The sequence below is a fragment of the Schistocerca americana genome, chromosome 9 (genome assembly GCF_021461395.2).
Source record: "Schistocerca americana isolate TAMUIC-IGC-003095 chromosome 9, iqSchAmer2.1, whole genome shotgun sequence".
Lineage (NCBI taxonomy): Eukaryota > Metazoa > Arthropoda > Insecta > Orthoptera > Acrididae > Schistocerca > Schistocerca americana.
Window position 1 is genome coordinate 124,780,219 of NC_060127.1, and position 22,620 is coordinate 124,802,838.

At 44.6% G+C, this 22,620-nt stretch overlaps 1 protein-coding gene across 1 annotated transcript in view; it reads right to left on the minus strand.

The window, feature by feature from the left end:
• Window positions 1–4,473: 4,473 nt before the first annotated feature.
• LOC124551275 (poly [ADP-ribose] polymerase tankyrase-1-like) overlaps window positions 4,474–22,620 on the minus strand; it is a 49,488-nt gene continuing 31,341 nt past the window's right edge. The window contains exon 4 of the mRNA XM_047126276.1: window positions 4,474–5,126. Coding sequence (XP_046982232.1) covers window positions 4,547–5,126 — 580 coding nt within the window. The 3' untranslated portion in view covers window positions 4,474–4,546. The remainder of the gene's footprint in view (window positions 5,127–22,620) is intronic.

Below are 22,620 nucleotides of genomic sequence, written 5' to 3' on the forward strand. Positions count from 1 at the left end.
ATAGAAGAGATAGAGAAGATCCAATGGCGAGCAGTGTGCTTCGTTACAGGATCGTTTAGTAATTGCGAAAGCATTACGGAGATGATAGATAAACTCCAGTGGAAGACTCTGCAGGAGAGACGCTCAGTAGCTCGGTATGGGCTTTTGTTGAAGTTTTGAGAACATACCTTCACCGAGGAGTCAAGCAGTATATTGCTCCCTCCTACGTGTATCTCACGAAGAGACCATGAGGATAAAATCAGAGAGATTAGAGCCCACACAGAGGCATACTGACAATCCTTATTTCCACGAAAAATGCGAGACTGGAATAGAAATGCGAGACTCAAGGTACCCTCCGTCACACACCATTAGGTGGCTTGCGGAGTATGGATGTAGATGTAGTTGTAGATGTCCGTGGATTGATACCACGCACTGCTACTAATTGTGACTAAGAAAGTCGTAGCGAGTCCGACTACCAGCTCCCCAACCGCAAATACCCGCCACCAGATCACAACAGAGGCAAAGGTCGTAGTACACCCGGGTACTTGATAGTCGTGCCAAAGATCTGGTGTGCCAGAAAAGGGACACCATGGCTCAGGAGGGGGCAGAGGTTGTGGTCACCCACTGATATGGGCGATAATAGAACTTATAACGCCATCCATCTGAGGTCATCAGAGCTTGAAAAAAGCTCCATGATTGAGTTCAAGATTGTGTCTGTATGGATTCTAGCTGTGCTAGAACGCCCATACCTATACTACTACAGTAGTCTGACATGGCACCAAACAAGCTATTGGCAACTAGTTTTCAGTAATCAAGTTTTGTACGTAGAAAACCGGTGTTTGTTAGTAATTGAGTACTCACACATTTTTGATGTTTTCAAAACCGGAAGCCTTCCTGTTTTTACATTAATTCTTATAAATCTGTGCTTGGTTCTGAAAGGGCCAATGTCAATATTCGTCAAAACTGGTTTTATTGGTGTACGCTAAGTAGTTTCACAGCCCTTCATATTGTTAAAACGGCCAATGTCTAAGCCCCATAGGATGAGAGATACTAGGGGTTTTAAGTTGTAAGCCCCAAAGTGTTTTATTAAGTTTCCAATCGGCAGAAAAGGGCCAATCTTGCCCTTGGCCTTTATTGCTGACGGATGGTTTCAACAACAGAAACAATGCTTTGCCATTGGACTTAAATCTGGCGGGAATACACAATAATAAGAGTTGTTCCTTCAACAATTCCCCTTACCATTCGGCACATTGTTAGTGAGGAGTCTAGACAGTCATGGTGGACACAAGCATGTTTCACAGAGGCGATAAGGAAGAACTTGAGGAACAAACTGCATCTTAAATATCACCGCTGAAGTCATCACGTTGCCTTGAAGATAAGTTTACCAAAATAAACTAGTATCAGGAGCATTTATCCCTAATTTTTCCAAAACAAGACCATAAATTGACTGGTATCTCTATTTAATGCCAATCTAAAATATTATCATCCGCCTTTTAAATTTATTTCATTTTTATTTTCTTTAAGGTCATCCCAGTACCAGTACAGAAGGAAATTCATGGTCGTCATTATTGGCAGACGTGATTTCAAGTTCTGATGAAGATGTTTTTGAAGATTCTGATGAATATGTTCCAAGAGGTGGCGAAAGTAGTGATGAAGGCAATGACTGAGGGAATATAGCCGTACAAAAGACAGTTAAAAAATCTTCAAGGACGAAGAAATTGATCTAATTCAACCGCAGCCTGGCAATGAACTAACAAAGTTCAGTGGAAGGTGGAGGAAGAAATGTGATCCAGAGGATCAGCTAGAAAAAGAAAGCGAAACGAAAAATTATGGGAGAAAAATTGAAGTAAAGAATTTTAAACAGCAGGAAATGAATATGTGACGTCGAAATGAAAAGTTATACCTGCTAAAGTTCTGAAACCATCGTGCAAGTCCAGGAAAAATTGTGAAGGAAAAGTAAATGACGATGAGAGAGAGAGAGAAATTGTTAAATAGAATATTACGAATTGTCCCCAGAAGCTCAAAATCAGTTCATAGCTAATATGTGTCTGAGGAAAAGAAACATGTGGAGCGTTTAAGGAACAAACCTGAAGGAACTGCAAGCAGGCGAAAATATTCCAGGAAGAACTTTCTTTACAGTCCTTCTTTGCAGATTAAGATAGAAGTATGTCAGGATATGTTCCTTAGCACATTTTCTTTAACACAACAGAAGGTAATAATAATCGAGGAGAAAAGACGCGGCTCTGAAGGAGGAGTGTGTTCTGAAGATGGACGTGGTAAACATTCTAATCATCCGAAAGTTCCATCTGACGACATTGATTTCATAAAGGAACACATTAACATATTTCCTTCCTACGTAAGCCATTATTCTCAATCTCATTCTTCTAAAAAATGTTTATCTCCAGACTTGAATATTTCAGCAATGTACCGGCTCTGTCAAGAATTTTTCAAAACCAAAGGTATGAAGCCAAGAAGTGAAGCGTGTAACCGAAGAGTTTTATTGACCTGTTTCAATCTTAGCTTCCACAAACCGAAGACTGACACTTGTGCAAAATGTGACAAACACGTTATGATGCTCAAGAATTGTACTGATGATGCTGAAAGTTGTAACGTTGAAATGGAACAGCAACATTTGGATTTATCCTAGGCTGCTTACGATCAGAAATAGCTTCTTGTCTATATGATTATTTGATGAAACTGGCCAACGAAAGGTACATCTGTACAGCGATTCGTGGACCACACAAAACAGTAATATTTTTATTGCCATCCTGTTTCTGAGAGTAGTGGAAGAATTCATAATTCAGGGAAGACGTTTGGAAATCAACCACAAGTTTCTTGAATTTGGACATACTGACGTGGAAGTTGACTCAATTCACGCAGCCATTGAGAAGACAAAGAAAACAACAACTGTTGAAGTAGAACTGCCAAGAGACTGGGCCAAGTTAATACGCATGGTCCCCGAAAGCCACCCATAACAGCAATAGACCTGGAACAAAAGGACCTCTACACACTTAAAGACCTGATGAGAAGCCATTATCTGCAAGAAAATTAACACAGAAGGAATCCTATTGTTTGAAACAAGATAAAATAGATGAAGTATCACTCAGGTATGCCAGGAATTGTCTCCTACAAACACAGTTACTCCTCAGAAGAACCATTCAGGATTATAAATCTGAACAGAAAGAAAACTCGATGCTTGTCTATGCCAAAACTTGCACCTAATTCTGAAGACATCATACCTATTTCAGAAAAGAAATTATAGGACTTACGGGATCTCTTTCCGTACATCAATGTAAGCAGTCGTCCATTCTACATGCAGTTCATCAATCAAATGAGAGCCAATAGACAGTCAGATGAAAGAGATAAACAGATATCTTACGAAGGGAGGATGAGGATGGTGACGACGGAAACGAGTGATATATTTTTGCTGTCCCCCCTTCTATAGTGTCAACCATAGTATATCCAAATTATTTGAATGATATTAAGAATTTTGAATAAAGTTTCCCCGCTGCTTACGAGACCGAACAGTGTTTTCATGATTTACGGAGATAAAATGTGTCTTTTGGAACATGTAACAGTTGCTATCAGTTATTAAATTGCAGAGGAATGAATAAAGTGATTTAATTAATCTTAAAACTACCTGTTTCTGGTTATTCAGTGTACCTGACCCTGATGTCCAAATGGGCAATGTCAAATAATTTAAGAGAGTTCATGATTTTAAAGCAGGCCAATATCCTCGTAAGGCCTTTAATTCTGAAGTTCAATATTCTAGAAATTTATTATTTAAAAATAAGCTTTACTTAAGATGATTTACTATAATGATGGTAAGAAATAGCCACAAATAGCCGGCCGGAGTGGCCGTGCCGTTCTAGGCGCTACAGTCTGAAGCCGAGCGACCGCTACGGTCGCGGGTTGGAATCCTGCCTCGGGCATGGATGTGTGTGATGTCCTTAGGTTAGTTAGGTTTAATTAGTTCTAAGTTCTAGCCGACTGATGACCTCAGAAGTTAAGTCGCAGAGTGCTCAGAGCCATTTGAACCATTTTTGAACCAGCCCCAAATATACTATTAATAGAATGAGATTTTCATTCTGCAGCGGAGTGTGCGCTGATATGAAACTTCCTGGCAGATTAAACTGTGTGCCCGACCGAGACTCGAACTCGGGACCTTTGCCTTTCGCGGGCAACTGCTCTACCATCTGAGCTACCGAAGCACGACTCACGCCCGGTCGGTAGCTCAGATGGTGGAGCACTTGCCCGCGAAAGGCAAAGGTACCGAGTTCGAGTCTCGGTTGGGCACACAGTTTTAATCTGCCAGGAAGTTTCATACTGTTAATAGTTGTCTAAAATTGACAGAAAATATTCAGAAACAAACTAAGATTCTTCACATTGGCCCTTTTAGAACCAAGAAATAGAAATCTCCTACGTCCCTTTTGTTGCCATCTTGTTACACACATGTACTATGTAAATGTGGGTGCAAATATTGAGAACAGGCTAATATTTTTGTATAATTTATTTTTAAAAAACGCAGCTGTTTATACACAACAGTCATTTTTCTGGAGTGCCAGCTTCAACTAAGCATGTTTATCAGCTGCCGGTCGTTCCATTTCCTGGCATTATCCTGAGGGGTGCGCCCAGAGCTGTTCCTGGCCCCCTTGTCGGCGCCTGCCTCCAACAGTGCAGCTGCTGCATCTGCGTGCCCATTGTACGCTGCCCAGTGCAGCGGAGTCGTCGCATTCGCATCCGTGGCGTTGGGGTCGGCACAGGACGCCACCAGAAAGCGCACGGCAGCCGTGTGTCCAGTCATTGCAGCCAGGAACAGGGGCGTGTTCTGCCAGATGTCCCTCGCCTCCAGGTCAGCCCCTGCGGAAAGCAAAGCCTTCGCCACCTCCACCTGCCCCTGTCGTGCTGCCCAGAACAGGGCGGTCCATTTCCACTGCCCCCTGGCCTCGACGTCTGCCCCTGCAGCCAGTAGACACTTGGCCATCTCCACCTGTCCGTTTCTTGCCACCCAGTGCAGGGCGGTCCAACCGTCGCTGTCCGTCGCCCCCACGTCCGCACCTGCAGCCAGCACGGCTCGCATTTCTGACATTCGTGACTGCTGAGCTGCTTCCAGCAGCCTCCTGCCCTTCTCTCTTCCCGAAAGTCTCCTGCACGAAACAAAGACATTCTCACACGTTACCATACACACATCTGATCACGGAATCACATCTACACTATTGGCCATTAAAAGTGCTACACCACGAAGATGACGTGCTACAGACGCGAAATTTAACCGACAGGAAGAAGCTGCTGTGATATACAAATGATTAGCTTTTCAGAGCATTTACACAAGGTTGGCACCGGTGGCGACACCTACAACGTGAGGGAAGTTTCCAACCGATTTCTCATACACAAACAACAGTTGACCACCATTTCCTGGTGACACGTTGTTGTGATGCCTCGTGTAAGGAGGATAAATGCGTACCATCACGTTTCCGACTTTGATAAAGGTCGGATTGTAGCATACCGCGATTGCGGTTTATCGTATCGCGACATTGCTGCTCGCGTTGGTCCAGATCCAATGTCTGTTAGCAGAATATGGAATCGGTGGGTTCAAGAGGGTAATACGGAATGCCGTGCTGGATCCCAACGGCCTCGTATCACTAGCACTCGAGATGACAGCCATCTTATCCGCATGGCGGTAACGGATCGTGCAGCCACGTCTCGATCCCCGAGTCAACAGATGGGCCGTTTGCAAGACAATAACCATCTGCACGAACAGTTCGACGACGTTTGCAGCAGCATGGACTATCAGCTAGGAGACCGTGGCTGCGGTTACCCTTGACGCTGCATCACAGACAGGAGCGCCTGCGATGATGTACTCGACGACGAACCTGGGTGCACGATTGGCAAAACGTCATTTTTTCGGATGAATCCAGGTTCTGTTTACAGCATCATGATGGTCGCATCCGTGTTTGGCGACATCGTGGTGAGCGCACATTGGAAGGATGTATTCGTCATCGCCATACTGGCGTATCACCCGGCGTGATGGTATGGGGTGCCACTGGTTACACATCTCGATCACCTCTTGTTGGCATTGACGGCACTTTGAACAGTGGACGTTACATTTCAGATGTGTTACGACCCGTGGCTCTACCCTTCATTCGATCCCTGCGAAACCCTACATTTCAGCAGGATAATGCACGACCGCATGTTGCAGGTTCTGTACGGGCCTTTCTGGATACAGAAAATGTTCGATTGCTGCCCTGGCCAGCACATTCTTCACATCTCTCACCAATTGAAAACGTCTGGTCAATGTTGGCTGAGCAACTGGCTTGTGACAATATACTAGTCACTAATCTTGATGAACTGTGGTATCGTGCTGAAGCTGCATGGGCAGCTGTAGCTGTACACACCATCCAAGCTCTGTTTGACTCAATGCCCAGGCGTATCAAGGCCGTTATTACGGCAAGAGGTGGTTGTTCTGGGTACTGATTTCTTAGGGTCTATGCACGCAAATTGCGTGAAAATGTAATCACATGTCAGTACTAGTATATTTTTCCGATGAATACCCGTTTATCATCTGCATTTCTTCTTGGTGTAGCAATTTTAATGGCCAGTAGTGTAAAAGCACACATGTGCAAACCGAACTAGGTGTCGCAGAGGTTAGCACGCTTCACTCGCATTTGGGAGGACGGCGGTTCAAACACTGACCCGGCCAATCTGATTTAGGTCTTCCGTGATTTCCCTAAGTAGCTTAAGGCAAATGCACGGACGGTTCCTTCGAAAGGGCATGGCCGACTTCCTTCCCCATCCTTCCCTAATCCGTAGAGATTGATGACCTCGATGTTTAGTCCCCTCCCCCGAATCAACCAATCAACCAACACATCTGCAGTGACAAACGATGAATCTACAATTCTCTCCCTTCAGTGATGCAGAGCACTTGGACTTCCTCTGTATATTAAGGTACAAATGTATCTCGCTCACAAAATCTTCATCCACTCTGCACTGAAAAGTCCTACATTCCATCTAATTCAGTTGTCCCACTTTTGTCATGCTGATTGCTGCCACTATGTTCCTTTGCTCTCTGGATGTCACTGTTAAGCAGTCGTTGGCCTCCAGTGAAAGAGCACGCAGCCAATACTGCCTGTAGTAATCCCTTCCGACACTTGGAAATGTGACGAAGCTAATCACATCTCCAGGTTTTTACAAAAACTATTCTGCCGTGGTAGAAAAAAATTCAGCTCCTTTATTCGCAAATATCTTGACACACCATCATCAGGGATACAAGATACCATTTAGCCAAAATGATTCACATTTAGCAACAATACTAACTCTCCTCTACTATCCCTCCGCAAACACACATGTTGCCACATGCACACATGCACTTTGCACAGATAAAAGCGTCTGCACAATAATAGGACACACACACAGACAGACTTGCAGCCTTAATTCTTGTGATGGCAATGCCTCTCAAGGTAACAGCAAAACATGTAGGTCATAAGAGTAAATGCACATTCCATGCATTTGTCTAATTTACGATATGAAAATTTGCTCGAAGTGAATCTGAGCTTCCTGAACACCTCGGAGACCTCTCACGCCGCTGTAGATACTAAAAAAAGATGGACGTCATGTCATAAGTATCTGAAGCCCCCTGTACAACGACCGTAACAGCTGAGTGTTGCTTTTCCTCAGATGTAAAATGTAACAAATTCTTTATAAGTGAATGGAGTTAACAGCAAATTTATTTTGTTACTCTGCCGAGTGAAGTGTTGCACATGAGAAACCCACCCTCTGTCAACCAATCAAATGGCCACTTTTTACTGGTATAAAATATAATGCCCAAATGAAAGTGCTGTTGCCGCTGTTTGAAGTGAAAATCGTACACTGCATACACTCAAAATGGATCATAGTGTTCTCACAGCTGTTCGTTTCTCGATTCTTCATCTTTCCTATTCACTAACGAAGCAATAAATGTAAACTCAGGATGCCTCTACAGTGGCCAACGACGAAAGGTTGCACAGTGCTTTAAAAGGTGGAGACCATGCACTTCAGCCTGCTTCTGATGTGAATTACTGTCGACACTGACCCACAGTCTGACACAGAATACTAGTAATGGTGCCACATAGCTTTAAAACACACAGAGCACTGGCAGAGGTCAAAGCCAGAACGCCGACATTCCTCCAGCCCTGCAAACATTTCCAAAGGAACTTTGCTCGTAATCAGAGAAACACGCGCACTGCAGTATCACATTTATCCGCCGATACCGGGTTAGCGACTTTATTGTACAGCGTGTGGCCCGTGCGGCAATGTAAATAACGGATGTACGAGTACAGGTCGTAGACGCGAGGTTGACGACATATGTCGGTTTGGGACTGGCCCTGGTGGTGCCAAATGGTGAACCGACCGCTCCCGATATAACGGGAAATCCGGGTTTGAGTCCCTGTCCGATGATTCCATTCTACAGCTGATGGTTGTCCATATTCGCCACTGCGAATACATGTAAAGCGTTTCATAAGGACTGTAGTCGCTGTTCCTTTGCGTCGTAATCAGAGTAACATGGGCACTGCAGTATCATACACTACTGGCCATTAAAATTGCTACACCAAGAAGAAATGCAGATGATAAACGGGCATTGATTGGACAAATATATTATACTAGAACTGACATGTGATTACATTTTCACGCAGTTTGGGTGCATAGATCCTGAGAAATCGGTACCCAGAACAGCCACCTCTGGCCGTAATAACGGCCCTTGACACGCCTGGGCATTGAGTCAAACAGAGCTTGGACAGAGAGCTTGGACAGCGTGTACAAGTACATCTGTCCGTGCAGCTTCAACACGATACCACAGTTCATCAAGAGTAGTGACTGGCGTATTGTGACGAGCCAGTTGCTCGGCCACCATTGACCAAACGTTTTCGATGGGTGAGAGATGTGGAGAATGTGCTGGCCAGGGCAGCAAGCGAACATTTTCTGTATCGCCCCCCTGAACCCACCGATTCCATATTCTACTAACAGTCATTGGATCTCGACCAAAGCGAGCAGCAATGTCGCGATACGATAAACAGCAATGGCGATAGGCTACAATCCGACCTTTATCAAAGTCGGAAACGTGATGGTACGCATTTCTCCACCTAACACGAGGCATCACAACAACGTGTCACCAAGCAATGTCGGTCAACTGTTGTTTGTGTATGAGAAATCGGATGGAAACTTTCCTGATGTCAGCACGTTGTAGGTATCGCTACCGGCGCCAGCCTTGTGTAAATGCTCTGAAAACCTAATCGTTTGCATATCGCAGCATCTTCTTCCTATCCGTTAAATTTCGCGTCTGTAGCACGTCATCTTCGTGGTGTAGCAATTTTAATGGCCAGTAGTGTATGTACCGTATAAAAATGAAAATTCTTAGATTGAGAGGTTGCTTAGCACTTTCTGTAAAAATTTTCGCAGATACCACGTGGATATCAACTTCTTTAGTAACAATGATTCAGTCCAAAATATTACATTGTAATGACCAGTATGCTTGTACCCTCGTGCGCAGAAAAGAGAGCAACGGTGACCCAGCCGTTACCGTGTTCATTCGTGTCCTTGTTAGCGAGAGTGAAGTTCAAAGCCCCACCGCAAAACACCGATGGACCATGCAAGATGACTTGGGTGTCTACGAAATCCTTGGTAGTAATAGAAATGTTGTCTATTGCTTTAAAAACTGTAAGACGCGAACGCCTGTCACCTCTGGTAATGTACGGTTTGTTACACTTTTCCACTGTCGATGCGGAGCCGAGAAGCATGCAGGTCAGTCCTGCAGTGCTACGCGAACAGAAATTTCCCGCATTGATTAGAGATGTGATATTCATAGGGCATGTACACTAGTATGTACTGCAGAAATGATTAGCATTTCAGTCGCCTCAGTTCAGCACATGTCCTGCTGCCTGGTAGCCACAGGGTCCGCCATGGGCCCTGATAACTTGTCCCATGCGTGATGGCATCGAGGCATATAAGGCGCGAATGGCGTCCTGTGGTATAGCCATCCACGCTTCATTCACCTGGTTCCAAAGTTCATCTATGGTGGTCGACACTGGGTGATGGCGGTGCGCCCGTCGCTTCACCACATCCCACACGTTTTCGATTGGCGACAAGACTGCTGATCTGGCGGGTCAGAGCAAAAGGCTGACATCCTGCGGCACCAGGAAGGCACACGTTCATGCAGCAAAATGTGGTCGTGCGTTATCTCGATGGAAAATGGTGTCTGGGGTAGTGTGTACAAAGAGTACAGCTACGGGTCGCAGAATGTCATTCACGAAGGTCATATAACGGCTCTTCTCCTTGATGATTTGGCTTGATTTGTACTTGGACTCGGCTAAAGCTCGGCTACAGTCGGTACAGTGTTGAGATCGTTATCAAGTTACGATGACGACGGTACACAAACGAAATGTCGACGTGCGTGAGATATTTACTTCACCAATAATAGTAATTAATCGTTCGTAATCGATGTTTAACTGATTAATGACGAAATATTAATGATAAAACCAATGCAGTCACATCCACAACAAATTCCCTACAAGCTGGTCGCAATTTCAAGTATCTAAGAAATCGTAACTGTGGGCTTGTTATTTGAGTCAAAGATTCTACACAAGTGCCGAGCGCTACAGTCAAATATTATCGCCGCGCGTAATTATTACTCTGGAGTTTCTTGTCAAGAATTTGATAGAATTTTAAATCACAAATGCACGACTTGGCACGAGAGGATGTTTTATTGCACAATATCAGTCACTTCCTAACCGAGCCTTGACAAGAAAACTTTCCCAGGTGTTGGGGGGATTTAAATTATATGCTTCGGACCTATCACTGAAGTTCCATAAACCACTGGCTATTATGAATGAAAATTGTCTATCAGTGTTCGTTGCCTAAATCACTGTCTAAGTAATGTTTAGTTCAATTATCTAGTTAAAAGTTCACTTTATTGTAGTGGATAAAAGTCCTCCGTTCGAATTATAATGCCGTGATATTTGAAGTCAGAAGATCGTATTACTGCGTCATAATAGATCGCAATTATTCAATTTCAAAAACATTCTAAGCGCGCCTGCATGTACGAGCATTCAGATGGTGACCTGCTTCGGCTAACTCTCGTAACGTAGTGACAATGCATTGAATTATACTTAGTCATTACTCACGATTCCCAAAGAGCACTCACACGGAGCATTCTTTGGGATCGTTGGTTCTACTTTGCGAATGTTAATTTATGCTAATTTTGCGATTTATTATGATTTTGATTTTAATTTTACTGAAATTTAATCTTTCTTTCGTAGATTGCTAAATTGTCAAGTCTTTGATTCCTGATTTAATTACTTGTTATTGTCCTAATCATAGTGATAAATGGATCTTCGTTCGCTTATTCACTTTTCTGGGAATTTGGGACTTGGGGGGAGATCTTTGGGGTATTGGGAGCTAATTTTTGATTTTTTATTTCTCGTCCGAGGAAGTGGCATTACAGTCACAGTGTGCTGGACACACACAAACTGTGATTTATGGCTGTACCCAACACCACCCCCACACCATAAGGCCTCGAGTCGGCCGTGTATGTCTCGTGCCAATGCAGTCACTGTGATGCCGCTCCCCCTCTCTGGAGCGAACCGAAATGCGGCCATTACTTTCAGACAAACAGAAACTAGATTCGTCAGAAAACACTATCGGATGCCATTCTTGTCGCCAGCGACGTCGGTCCATGCATCATTCACGTCTAGAACCTTTCTGCACATTCGTCAAAGACAGGCAGAAAAGTGGACGACGGGCACGTAACTCATGCTGTAATAAACGGTGACGGTCACCTCTGGTAGTGTACGATTTGTTACACTTTTCCACTGTTGATGCGGAGCCGAGAAGGATGCAGGTCTGTCCTGCATTGCCACACGAACAGAAATTTCCCGCATTGATGCATCACGTTCTCTCACGACAACAATGCGCCTTCTTTCGAACTCACTGATTTGACGGTACGGATCGCTCATACGTCTGCGAGTCGTCCTGCACGTCTGATCATGTTACACTGATCCCTTACGTTTATTTTACAGCGACAACGAGAGCGGCAGGCATACTTTACCGGTAGGTGGTGTTGCGACGCGATATCGATGTTGGCCTTGAACCTGCTGGCCGACATGGTTCAAATGCTAATCGTGTCTGCAGAACATAGTAACGTACATATCCTGTGAATATGAACGTCCTACTTGTAGTCGCTCAAGATGTTCTGTTTTCTCTGAAAGTGAGTGTACATATTCCAGGTGGCTCTGATATATTTGGTTTAATGTATGTAGGAACACTAATACGAGATGTGTGTATCTTAGGATTTAATCAGAAAAAGTACCAAGAACACGACATAAAAAATTGATGATACTCTGGGAACAATTTTTTTTTCATTTATAAAGTATGGCTCACATTTTCCTCTCTATGTTATTGTAGAATATTATACAGTCGTTGCTGTCATAATTACAGGCATCAAACGCTAAGATATCATTCAGTTGTGTTGAGTTGTACCGAGAAGCGGTACCTTACACAAGCAGTAATATAAGTGAACTCATTTTAATGCGTTGAAAACTGACGAATAAGTCTTTGGCGATGGAACCAGTGAATGTGCACTGAAATGAAATGATGCCAGTGCAAACGTTGCACCTGCAGCTTAATACGTAGGCTGGAACACACTGCCAACACTGCTGTGGATACACTATGCAATGGAATCTACTATTGTCGCTGATAGCACACGTTGTTGACATACCTACCTTACCTCCGAGTAAATGGACGCGCCCGACCCACGTCACCGGCGTGCGCACGGAGTTGAATGTGCTACAGTTCGTACTGCGCGACAGTGTCATCAAGGGGTGCGGGGAATCGGCATTGCCGTTCAGAACAGTGGCACGTTGGGTAAAAGCCTTCAACGAAGGTCGGCAAACTGTGGCAGACATGCATCGGACAGATAGTCCTAGCGTCTCAGAAGAAGAAGTGCATGCTGTAGCCGCGTTAGTGAGCAGTGATCGACGCCGTACGATTCGTGAGCTCGCCCATGAAGCCGGATTAGCGCATACGACGGTGCTTCGGGTGCTGAAGGAACGCCTGGGCATGCGAAAAGTTGCATCACGATGGGTTCCGCATGAATTGACGGAAATGAAGAAATGGATGCGTTTCGACGCTGCTCAGACGCACTTGGAGCGCTATGAGAGCGAAGGAGAGGCTTTCTTACACCGTATGTTAACACTAGATGAGACATGGGCCACATCGCACGAGCCAAAACTGAAACGCCAATCCAACGAATGGCGTCATTATGGATCGCCGCGAAAGTCGAAAGTGCGTCAGAGCCCCAGTATGGCGAAAGTTATGGTGATTCATGTGTACAACTGTGATGGTGTTATCCTAATGCATTATGTTCGTCCACGGCAGACCGTCAATGCACAGTATTACTGTTCGTTCTTGAAGCATCACATGCGACCAGCTTTGCAAAAGCCGTATGTTAACACTAGATGAGACATGGGCCACATCGCACGAGCCAAAACTGAAACGCCAATCCAACGAATGGCGTCATTATGGATCGCCGCGAAAGTCGAAAGTGCGTCAGAGCCCCAGTATGGCGAAAGTTATGGTGATTCATGTGTACAACTGTGATGGTGTTATCCTAATGCATTATGTTCGTCCACGGCAGACCGTCAATGCACAGTATTACTGTTCGTTCTTGAAGCATCACATGCGACCAGCTTTGCAAAAGATGCTGCGACGCTTTCTGCGCAACCCACCCATCATTTTGTACGGCAATGCGCGGTGCATACGGCGCAAGCTGTGGCTGCTCTGTTCGGTCGATGGGACTGGGAAGTACTGTACCATCCACCATACTCCCCGGACGTAAGTCCTTGTGACTTTGATTTGATTCCGAAGATGAAGGAACCACTTCGTAGCGTTCGCTTCAGAACTGTTCCAGAGATTCGACGGGCTCCATTCGCACCATCAACAGAACAGGCTCTGCTAATGGTATACTACGCCTTCCACATAACTGGGGACAGGTTCTGCACAACGCTGTTGACTAGTTTGATGGACAGTAACAAGTGCAAACATATAACTCTTTTGTATCAGTTGTGAATAATGAGTTGCCACTGTGTAAGTTCCAACCCTCGTATGATAGATATTTTTTTTTCTTTATTGAATCTCGATTCCCCCCGAAGGGGGCGGGCAGGCAGCAGCTTAGTATGCCGCTCTTCAGCCGACAGACTTTGTTTTAAAACAGTAGAAGATAATATATAATAGAAAACAGGCGACAAAATCGGAGACAAAGGGTAACATGGCGAAAAACAAAATCGTGGAACTTAAAACAGAGAACAAAGGGATGATGATGCTAATAAAATACATATGAAGCAGACAGGTAAAATAATAGACAGACAATTAAAAAACACGGCGACTGTCTGGTTTCTGTTCGCAAAAGACATAAAATTCACACCCAGCGACAGCATGGTTTCTGTTCGCAACATGGGAAAAGACGAAACAACACTGAACAATCACTGGAACACTGCACTGAAATGTGACACACCACAGTTGAGAGCAGGTGGGGGAAAACTGGTCAGATGATGGGAAAATAAAAAAGGGGGGTAGGTGAGGGAAAGCAAAGGGGGGAGGAGGGAAAGGAGCCAATGGAGGATGAGGACCCATAAGAGGGGTGGGGGTGCTGGGCAGACACAACAGGGAATAGGGAAGGCAGAGGACGGGAATACAACAGGACTCTGGAGGGAGAAGGGAGTTAGGGAAAAGTTTTTTTTTTTTTTTAGGTCATCAGTCTACTGACTGGTTTGATGCGGCCCGCCACGGATTCCTTTCCCGTGCTAACCTCTTCATCTCAGAGTAGCACTTGCAACCTACGTCCTCAATTATTTGCTTGACATATTCCAAACTCTGTCTTCCTCTACAGTTTTTGCCCTCTACAGCTCCCTCTAGTACCATGGAAGTCATTCCCTCCTGTCTTTGCAGATGTCCTATCATCCTGTTCCTTCTCCTTATCAGTGTTTTCCACATATTTCTTTCCTCTCCGATTCTGCGTAGAACCTCCTCATTCCCTACCTTATCAGTCCACCTAATTTTCAACATTCGTCTATATCACCACATCTCAAATGCTTCGATTCTCTTCTGTTCCGGTTTCCCCACAGTCCATGTTTCACTACCATACAATGCTGTACTCCAGACGTACATCCTCAGAAATTTCTTCCTCAAATTATGGCCGGTATTTGATATTAGTAGACTTCTCTTGGCCAGAAATGCCTTTTTTGCCATAGCGAGTCTGCTATTCATGTCCTCCTTGCTCCGTCCATCATTGGTTATCTTACTGCCCAGGTAGCAGAATTCCTCAACTTCATTGACTTCGTGACTATCAATCCTGATGTTAAGTTTCTCGCTGTTCTCATTTCTACTACTTCTCATTACCTTCGTCTTTCTACGGTTTACTCTCAAACCATACTGTGTACTCATTAGACTGTTCATTCCGTTCAGCAAATCATTTAATTCTTCTTCACTTTCACTCAGGATAGCAATGTCATCAGCGAATCGTATCATTGATATCCTTTCACCTTGTATTTTAATTCCACTCCTGAACCTTTCTTTTATTTCCATCATCGCTTCCTCGATGTACAGATTGAAGAGTAGGGGCGAAAGGCTACAGCCTTGTCTTACACCCTTCTTAATTCGAGCACTTCGTTCTTGATCGTCCACTCTTATTATTCCCTTTTGGTTGTTGTACACATGGTATATGACCCGTCTCTCCCTATAGCTTACCCCAACTTTTTTCAGAATATCGAACAGCTTGCACCATTTTATAGTGTCGAACGCTTTTTCCAGGTCGACAAATCCTATGAAAGTGTATTGATTTTTCTTTAGCCTTGCTTCCATTATTAGCTGTAACGTCAGAATTGCCTCTCTCGTCCCTTTACTTTTCCTAAAGCCAAACTGATCGTCACCTAGCGCATTCTCATTTTTCTTTTCCATTCTTCTGTATATTATTCTTATAAGCAGCTTCGATGCATGAGCTGTTAAGCTGATTGTGCGATAATTCTCGCACTTGTCAGCTCTTGCCGTCTTCGGAATTGTGTGGATGATGTTTTTCCGAAAGTCAGATGGTATATCGCCAGACTCATATATTCTACACACCAACGTGAATAGTCGTTTTGTTGCCACTTCCCCCAATGATTTTAGAAATTCAGATGGAACGTTATTTGTCCCTTCTGCCTTATTTGACCGTAAGTCCTCCAAAGCTCTTTTAAATTCCGATTCTAGTACTGGATCCCCTATCTTTTCTAAATCGACTCCTGTTTCTTTTTCTATCACATCAGACAAATCTTCACCCTCATAGAGGCTTTCGATGTATTCTTTCTGTGGTGTCATCGCCAGACACCACACTCGCTAGGTGGTAGCTTTAAATCGGCCGCGGTACATTAGTACATGTAGGACACGCGCGTCGCCACTGTCAGTGATAGCAGACCGAGCGCCACCACACGGCAGGTCTCGAGAGACGGACTACCACTCGCCCCAGTTGTACGGACGACTTAGCTAGCGATGCACACTGACGAAGCCTCGCTTATTTGCAGAGCAGATAGTTAGAATAGCCTTCAGCTAAGTCCATGGCTACGACCTAGCAAGGCGCCATTAGCATTACGTTGCATGAATCTACAGAGTCTCACTTGTATCGTCAAGAGCGATGTACAGCAATGATGGATTAAAGTTAAGTATTCCAGAAGCTACGTACTTTTCTTTATAGCAATCATCACGTATCCTGTTTCAGACCTCTCTAGCCTGCGTGAGTTTAAGCGCGTGCCTTTTGGTTACCCGTCACTGTGGACTGGATGTCTTGTCAGTCCACAACACTTTCCACCTATCTGCTCTCTCCTCTGCATTGAACAGTGGAATTCCCGTTGCACTCTTAATGTTACCACCGTTGCTTTTAATGTCACCAAAGGTTGTTTTGACTTTCCTGTATGCTGAGTCTGTCCTTCCGACAATCATATCTTTTTCGATGTCTTCACATTTTTCCTGCAGCCATTTCGTCTTAGCTTCCCTGCACTTCCTATTTATTTCATTCCTCAGCGACCTGTATTTCTGTATTCCTGATTTTCCCGGAACATGTTTGTACTTCCTCCTTTCATCAGTCAACTGAAGTATTTCTTCTGTTACCCATGGTTTCTTCGCAGCTACCTTCTTTGTACCTATGTTTTCCTTCCCAACTTCTGTGATGGCCCTTTTTAGAGATGTCCATTCCTCTTCAACTGTACTGCCTACTGCACTATTCCATATTGCTGTATCTATAGCGTTAGAGAACTTCAAACGTATCTCGTCATTCCTTAGTACTTCTGTATCCCATGACTATTACATTTTCGTCCCCCTTTACATACTGCATTACCCTTTCAATATCCTTATACACTTTCTCTATCTGTTCATCTTCAGCTTGCGACGTCGGCATGTATACCTGAACTATCGTTGTCGGTGGTGGTCTGCTGGGAGAAGTTAGGTGGGAAGAAAACACAGGATGGATGGGGGGAAGAGGGGGGGTGAGGATCAGAGTTGATAGGAGGGATAAATGGAGGGAGAGGGCATCATCCGGGATGGGGAGTTGATGGAAGCCACCTTGGGAAAGGAGATGAAGGGTGTAGAGATGGAGGGTAGGGGGGACACAACAGTGAAGGCGTGGCACGGGGTGGGGACGGGAGAGGAGAGGAGCAACCAGGGGGTGAGGGGGATCAAGGTGGCGGGAGGTATAGAGTATGCGGATATGTTCGAGGAATAGGAGCAGATGGGGTAAAGGAATGAGGTCATAGAGGATCCGCATGGGGGACAGGAGGCATATACGGAAGGCAAGGCGGAGTGCATGACGCTCAAGGATCTGGAGGGACGTATAGAATTTGGGGGGGGGGGGGGGGTATGATAGATCTGAGATGATGGTTTTAAATTTGTGTCAGAAGAGGACTACAATCGAAATTTTTTGTTAGCGTGAGCTGTTATCGAAACCGTTTATTTGATCTCCAGCTTTGAGAAACAGTTGAAAGGTGTTCTTTATCCCTGACCTGTAAGTGTCTTTAACCTCACTATCCCTTAAAATAATGACAGTGTCAGAATGATCGGTTGAATTCAGTTGCAGCACTTTCCCCTTCATCCAGCTCCATACGTCGTCCTCTGTAGTGCACGGCATTACAAGCACTGCAGAGGCACACTCTTTGTCGGCCCTGGAGCGGGCGCGCCGTTACCCGTATGACTGACGGGCGAGCGACGAACTTTGTACTCAAGAGTAGCGGTCTCTATGTTCCCGAAGTAACCCTGTATGAGCTCAATAACAGTACACTTTTCGTTTAATTATACAACGGAAAATGTAAAACATTCTCGGTATTCTTGCCGCGTCAGTTCTGGATAAAATCTCGAGCTTTCGACGATTACCTCCATCGTCATCGTCGGGGGGCGACTGTCTTCGCCGCTGCTGTGGTAGCCTCTTTATAGCCCGTGGACGGCTTCTGATTAGTCGGCGATTACGTACTGCTGTCGCAGACGCTGTGTGGGCCGGTGGCGCCACCGCTTCCTTTGGAACGAAAATCGTGGAAGGAACGTCTCTGATGCTTCTCCGCATCAAGCGCTCGTTTCCATGCACAGCTCAGATGGTATCCGCTGACGAGGTTAAAGTTATTTTGGCTCATTCTTATTTCTACAGCCTCCTTAATAACAGAATCCCAGTACAATGGAGGTATGGGACAGAATTTTTGTTTCATCGAACAAAATTTTATGTTTGTTCGTGAGGCTGTGCTCTGCAATTGCTGATTTCTCCAGTTCTCTATTTTTAATATGGCGTTGGTGTTCTGCACAGCGGTCAGAAACGATACGAATCGTCTGACCTATATAACTAATTCCACACTCACAGGGTATATTATAAACTCCAGGGACCCTGAGGCCGATATTGTCCGTAACAGGGCCCATCATCTTAATTTTCTTAGAAGGACGAAAAATAGGTCTTGTATCTCGTCTACGCAGGAGTCTTCTTATTTTGTTGGAAATCGCGCCACAAAAAGGAAGAACCGCAATCGGTGTTTCATCCTTTGAGCGTGCAGCATTTTCACGTTTCCCTTTTTTGGAGAACGCTGCCTTTATATCGCGTGTACCATAGCCATTCTTTCGGAACACGCACTTCAAATGGTTAATCTCGGACCTTAAGTGGTCCTCGTCAGAAACAGTTTTTGCTCTATATACCAACGTGTTCAAAACGGCTCTCTTCTGAGCTGGATGATGGAAACTCTGTGCATTCAGGTATAAACCGGTATGCGTCGGCTTACGGTACAGAGAGTGGCCAAGACGCCCGTCCGCCTGTCGTTGTACTAAAACTTCTAAGAAAGGCAGTCCCCTTCCTTCTCCATCTCGACAGTGAACTGGATGTTCGAATGTATCCTGTTCGTGTGTTCCATGAATCGTTCGAGAGCTCTGCGCCGTGTGGCCAGATCATAAATGTGTCGTCAACGTAACGATAAAATAAGGATGGACGGAGGGAGCCGAATTTAATGCACGTTCTTCAAAATTCTCCATAAAAATGTTAGCCAGTGATGGAGACAACAGAGAGGCCATCGCCATACCGTCCGTCATTTCATAAAATTTGTTACCATACAAGAAGTAGGTGGCCGTCATCACGTGCCGGAACAACTTTATAGTTACAGGAGATTTTAGTCAACCTGGATGTGGTAGCGCTGTTCACAAAAGTTCCTGTGGAGGACACTTTGAAAATGCTGGCGGATCTTTTTCCTCCTGATGAAACAAAAATTCTGTCCCATACCTCCACGTACTGTGATACTGTTATAAAGGAGGCTGTTGAAATAAGAATGAGCCAAAATAACATTAACCGCGATAGCGGATACCATCTGAGCTGTGCATGGAAACGAGCGCTTGATGCAGAGAAGCAGCAGAGACGTTCCTTCCAAGGTTTACGTTCCAACGGAAGCGGTGGCGCCACCGGCGCACACTGTGACATCGTCTGCGACAGCAGTACGTAATCGCCGACCAATGATAAGCCGACCAATCAGAAGCCGTCCACGGCCTATAAATAAGGCTACCATAGCAGCAGTGCATGTTTTTTGCATCTCCATTTTTTGCCCGCCGTTTTTTGTATTGTCTGTATCACCTCTCTGTCATTTCTTGTTCCACTTAAGGTTGAAGAGCAGCGTAATATGCTGCTGACAGCCCGCCTGTATAGGTGATTAAAATTACAGTAAAGGAAAAAAAAAAAACAGCAGTGAAGACAGTCAGTTCCTGACGATGACGCTGGAGGTAATCGTCGAGAGCTCGATATTTTATCCAGAACTGACGCGGCAAAAATACCGAGAATGTTTTATACGTAAGTACCGCCGCGAAAAACTTCGTTCCCATTGTTGTTGTTGTTGTTGTCTTCAGTCCTGAGATTGGTTTGATGCAGCTCTCCAAGCTACTCTATTCTGTGCAAGCTTCTTCCAGTAGTTACTGCAACCTATATGCCTTTGAATCTGCTTAGTGTATTCATCTCTTGGTCTCCCTCTACGATTTTTACCCTCCACGTTGCCATCAAATGCTAAATTTTTGATCCCTTGATGTCTCAGAACGTGCCCTACCAATCGGTCCCTTCTTCTTGTCAAGTTGTGCCACAAACTCCTCTTCTCCCCAATTCTATTCAATACCTCCTCATTACTTATGTGATCTACCCATCTAATATTCAGCATTCTTCTGTAGCACCACATTTCGAAAGCTTCTATTCTCTTCATGTGCAAACTATTTATCGTCCATGTTTCACTTCCATACATGGCTACACTCCATACAAATACTTTCAGAAACGACTGCGTGACACTTAAATCTATACTCGATGTTAACCAATTTCTCTTCTTCAGAAACGCTTTCCTTGCCATTGCCAGTTTACATTTTATATTTTCTCTACTTCGACCATCATCAGTTATTTTGCTCCCCAAATAGCAAAACTCCTTTACTACTATAAGCGTCTCATTTCTTAATCTAATTCCCTCAGCATCACCCGAGTTAACTCGACTACATTCCATTATCCTCGTTTTGCTTTTGTTGATGTTCATCTTATATCCTCGTTTCAAGACTCTGCCCATTCCGTTCAACTGCTCTTCCAAGTCCTTTGCTGTCTCTGACAGAATTACGATGTCATCGGCGAACCTCAAAGTCTTTTTTTTTTCTTCCCCATGGATTTTAATACCTACTCCTAATTTTTCTTTTGTTTCCTTTACTGATTGCTCAATATACAGATATCGTTCCCATATACAACGGTAAATTAAACTTACGTTACGTGAGCTGAATCGCTGTTTAATTCAACAATAAAAAATGAACTTACATTATGTCACTGTGTTGTCGCGGTCAATCTTCCCCAACTCTTTTCTTCAGCAGACAGTGCACAACGCCACTCTGTCATTGCAAAACAAAACCACATAGGGTCTCTATATTGATGCAGTATGAGTAGTCACATTTTCTTTTGATTGCACAGTTACCACTAATTTTCTTGCGCATTTTCGAGAGCTCCTTGACGCTTCCCACACGTATGCATTGTTTTCACGTTCCTTTTGGAAACAAAGCTGCGGCATGAGTGCCACCTGATGGTGATGGAGGTGTTTTCCGCTCGTCCGTGTGACACACTCCGCCTTCTTTTCTCGGTGGCACTCTCCTCAATTCTTTCAACCCACGGTTCTTTCTATTTCTCGAGGAAAATTGGTGCGTCAAAAAATGGTTCAAATGGCTCTGGGCACTATGGGTCTTAACATCTGTGGTCATCAGTCCCCTAGAACTACTTAAACCTAACTAACCTAAGGACATCACACACATCCATGCCTGAGGCAGGATTCGAACCTGAGACCGTAGCGGTCACGCGGTTCCAGACAAAAGCGCCTAGAACCGCACGGCCACACCGGCCGGCCATTGGTGCGTCAGTACGAAGTGAAAGAATCTTAGCTCTTTGCACTAGCTGAAGGTTTATAATGGAAAATCCTTCTCTTCTTTCTTGGATTTACCTCTTTCGCATGAAAAATTATTTGATTATTGATTCCTGCTATATCCATTAGAGCTGTAACAATGTAATTGAAAGCTATCCCTGGTTAACCTGTAGCTTCGTCAAAAGTTTCAGAATCTTGCAAAGCTAAAAACAATAAAACTGCCTTTTTTTTCGGTAATCGGAAACTGATATTATATCATTCCGGAAAAACAGACGGGAATGGAAATCCCTAGATTTCTTAGGCAAAAATTGTTGTGGCATCTTACGCTCATTTTTTGTCAGTGTACCGATACATGTTAGCCGCTTTTTCAACAAGGAGATGGCTAAAGGGGCAGCTGATGTACCAGTTTACCATCGTATGGTTTCTGAAGCCCCCAGAGTGAGTAATAAGCCTGCCTACATCAGAGGCAGAAATGGAAGCATCTTTTGGCCATGTAGGTCGTTTCCCACAAGAGACTTCAGTATCACTTGTGAGGAATGCTTCAGCATCTGCTGTAACAAAAACTGAGCCGTGGTAAAATTTGCTGTTTTGAAGAGCGCGCCGCAGCATGTAATGTGAAGCAGTCGCCCTCCGTTTCTGGCGGTGGCGGCGCTGTGGCAGTCGCAGCTTTGGTGTCTCCCTCTGGTGAGAAAGGGGAAAGGTTGCCTATTCA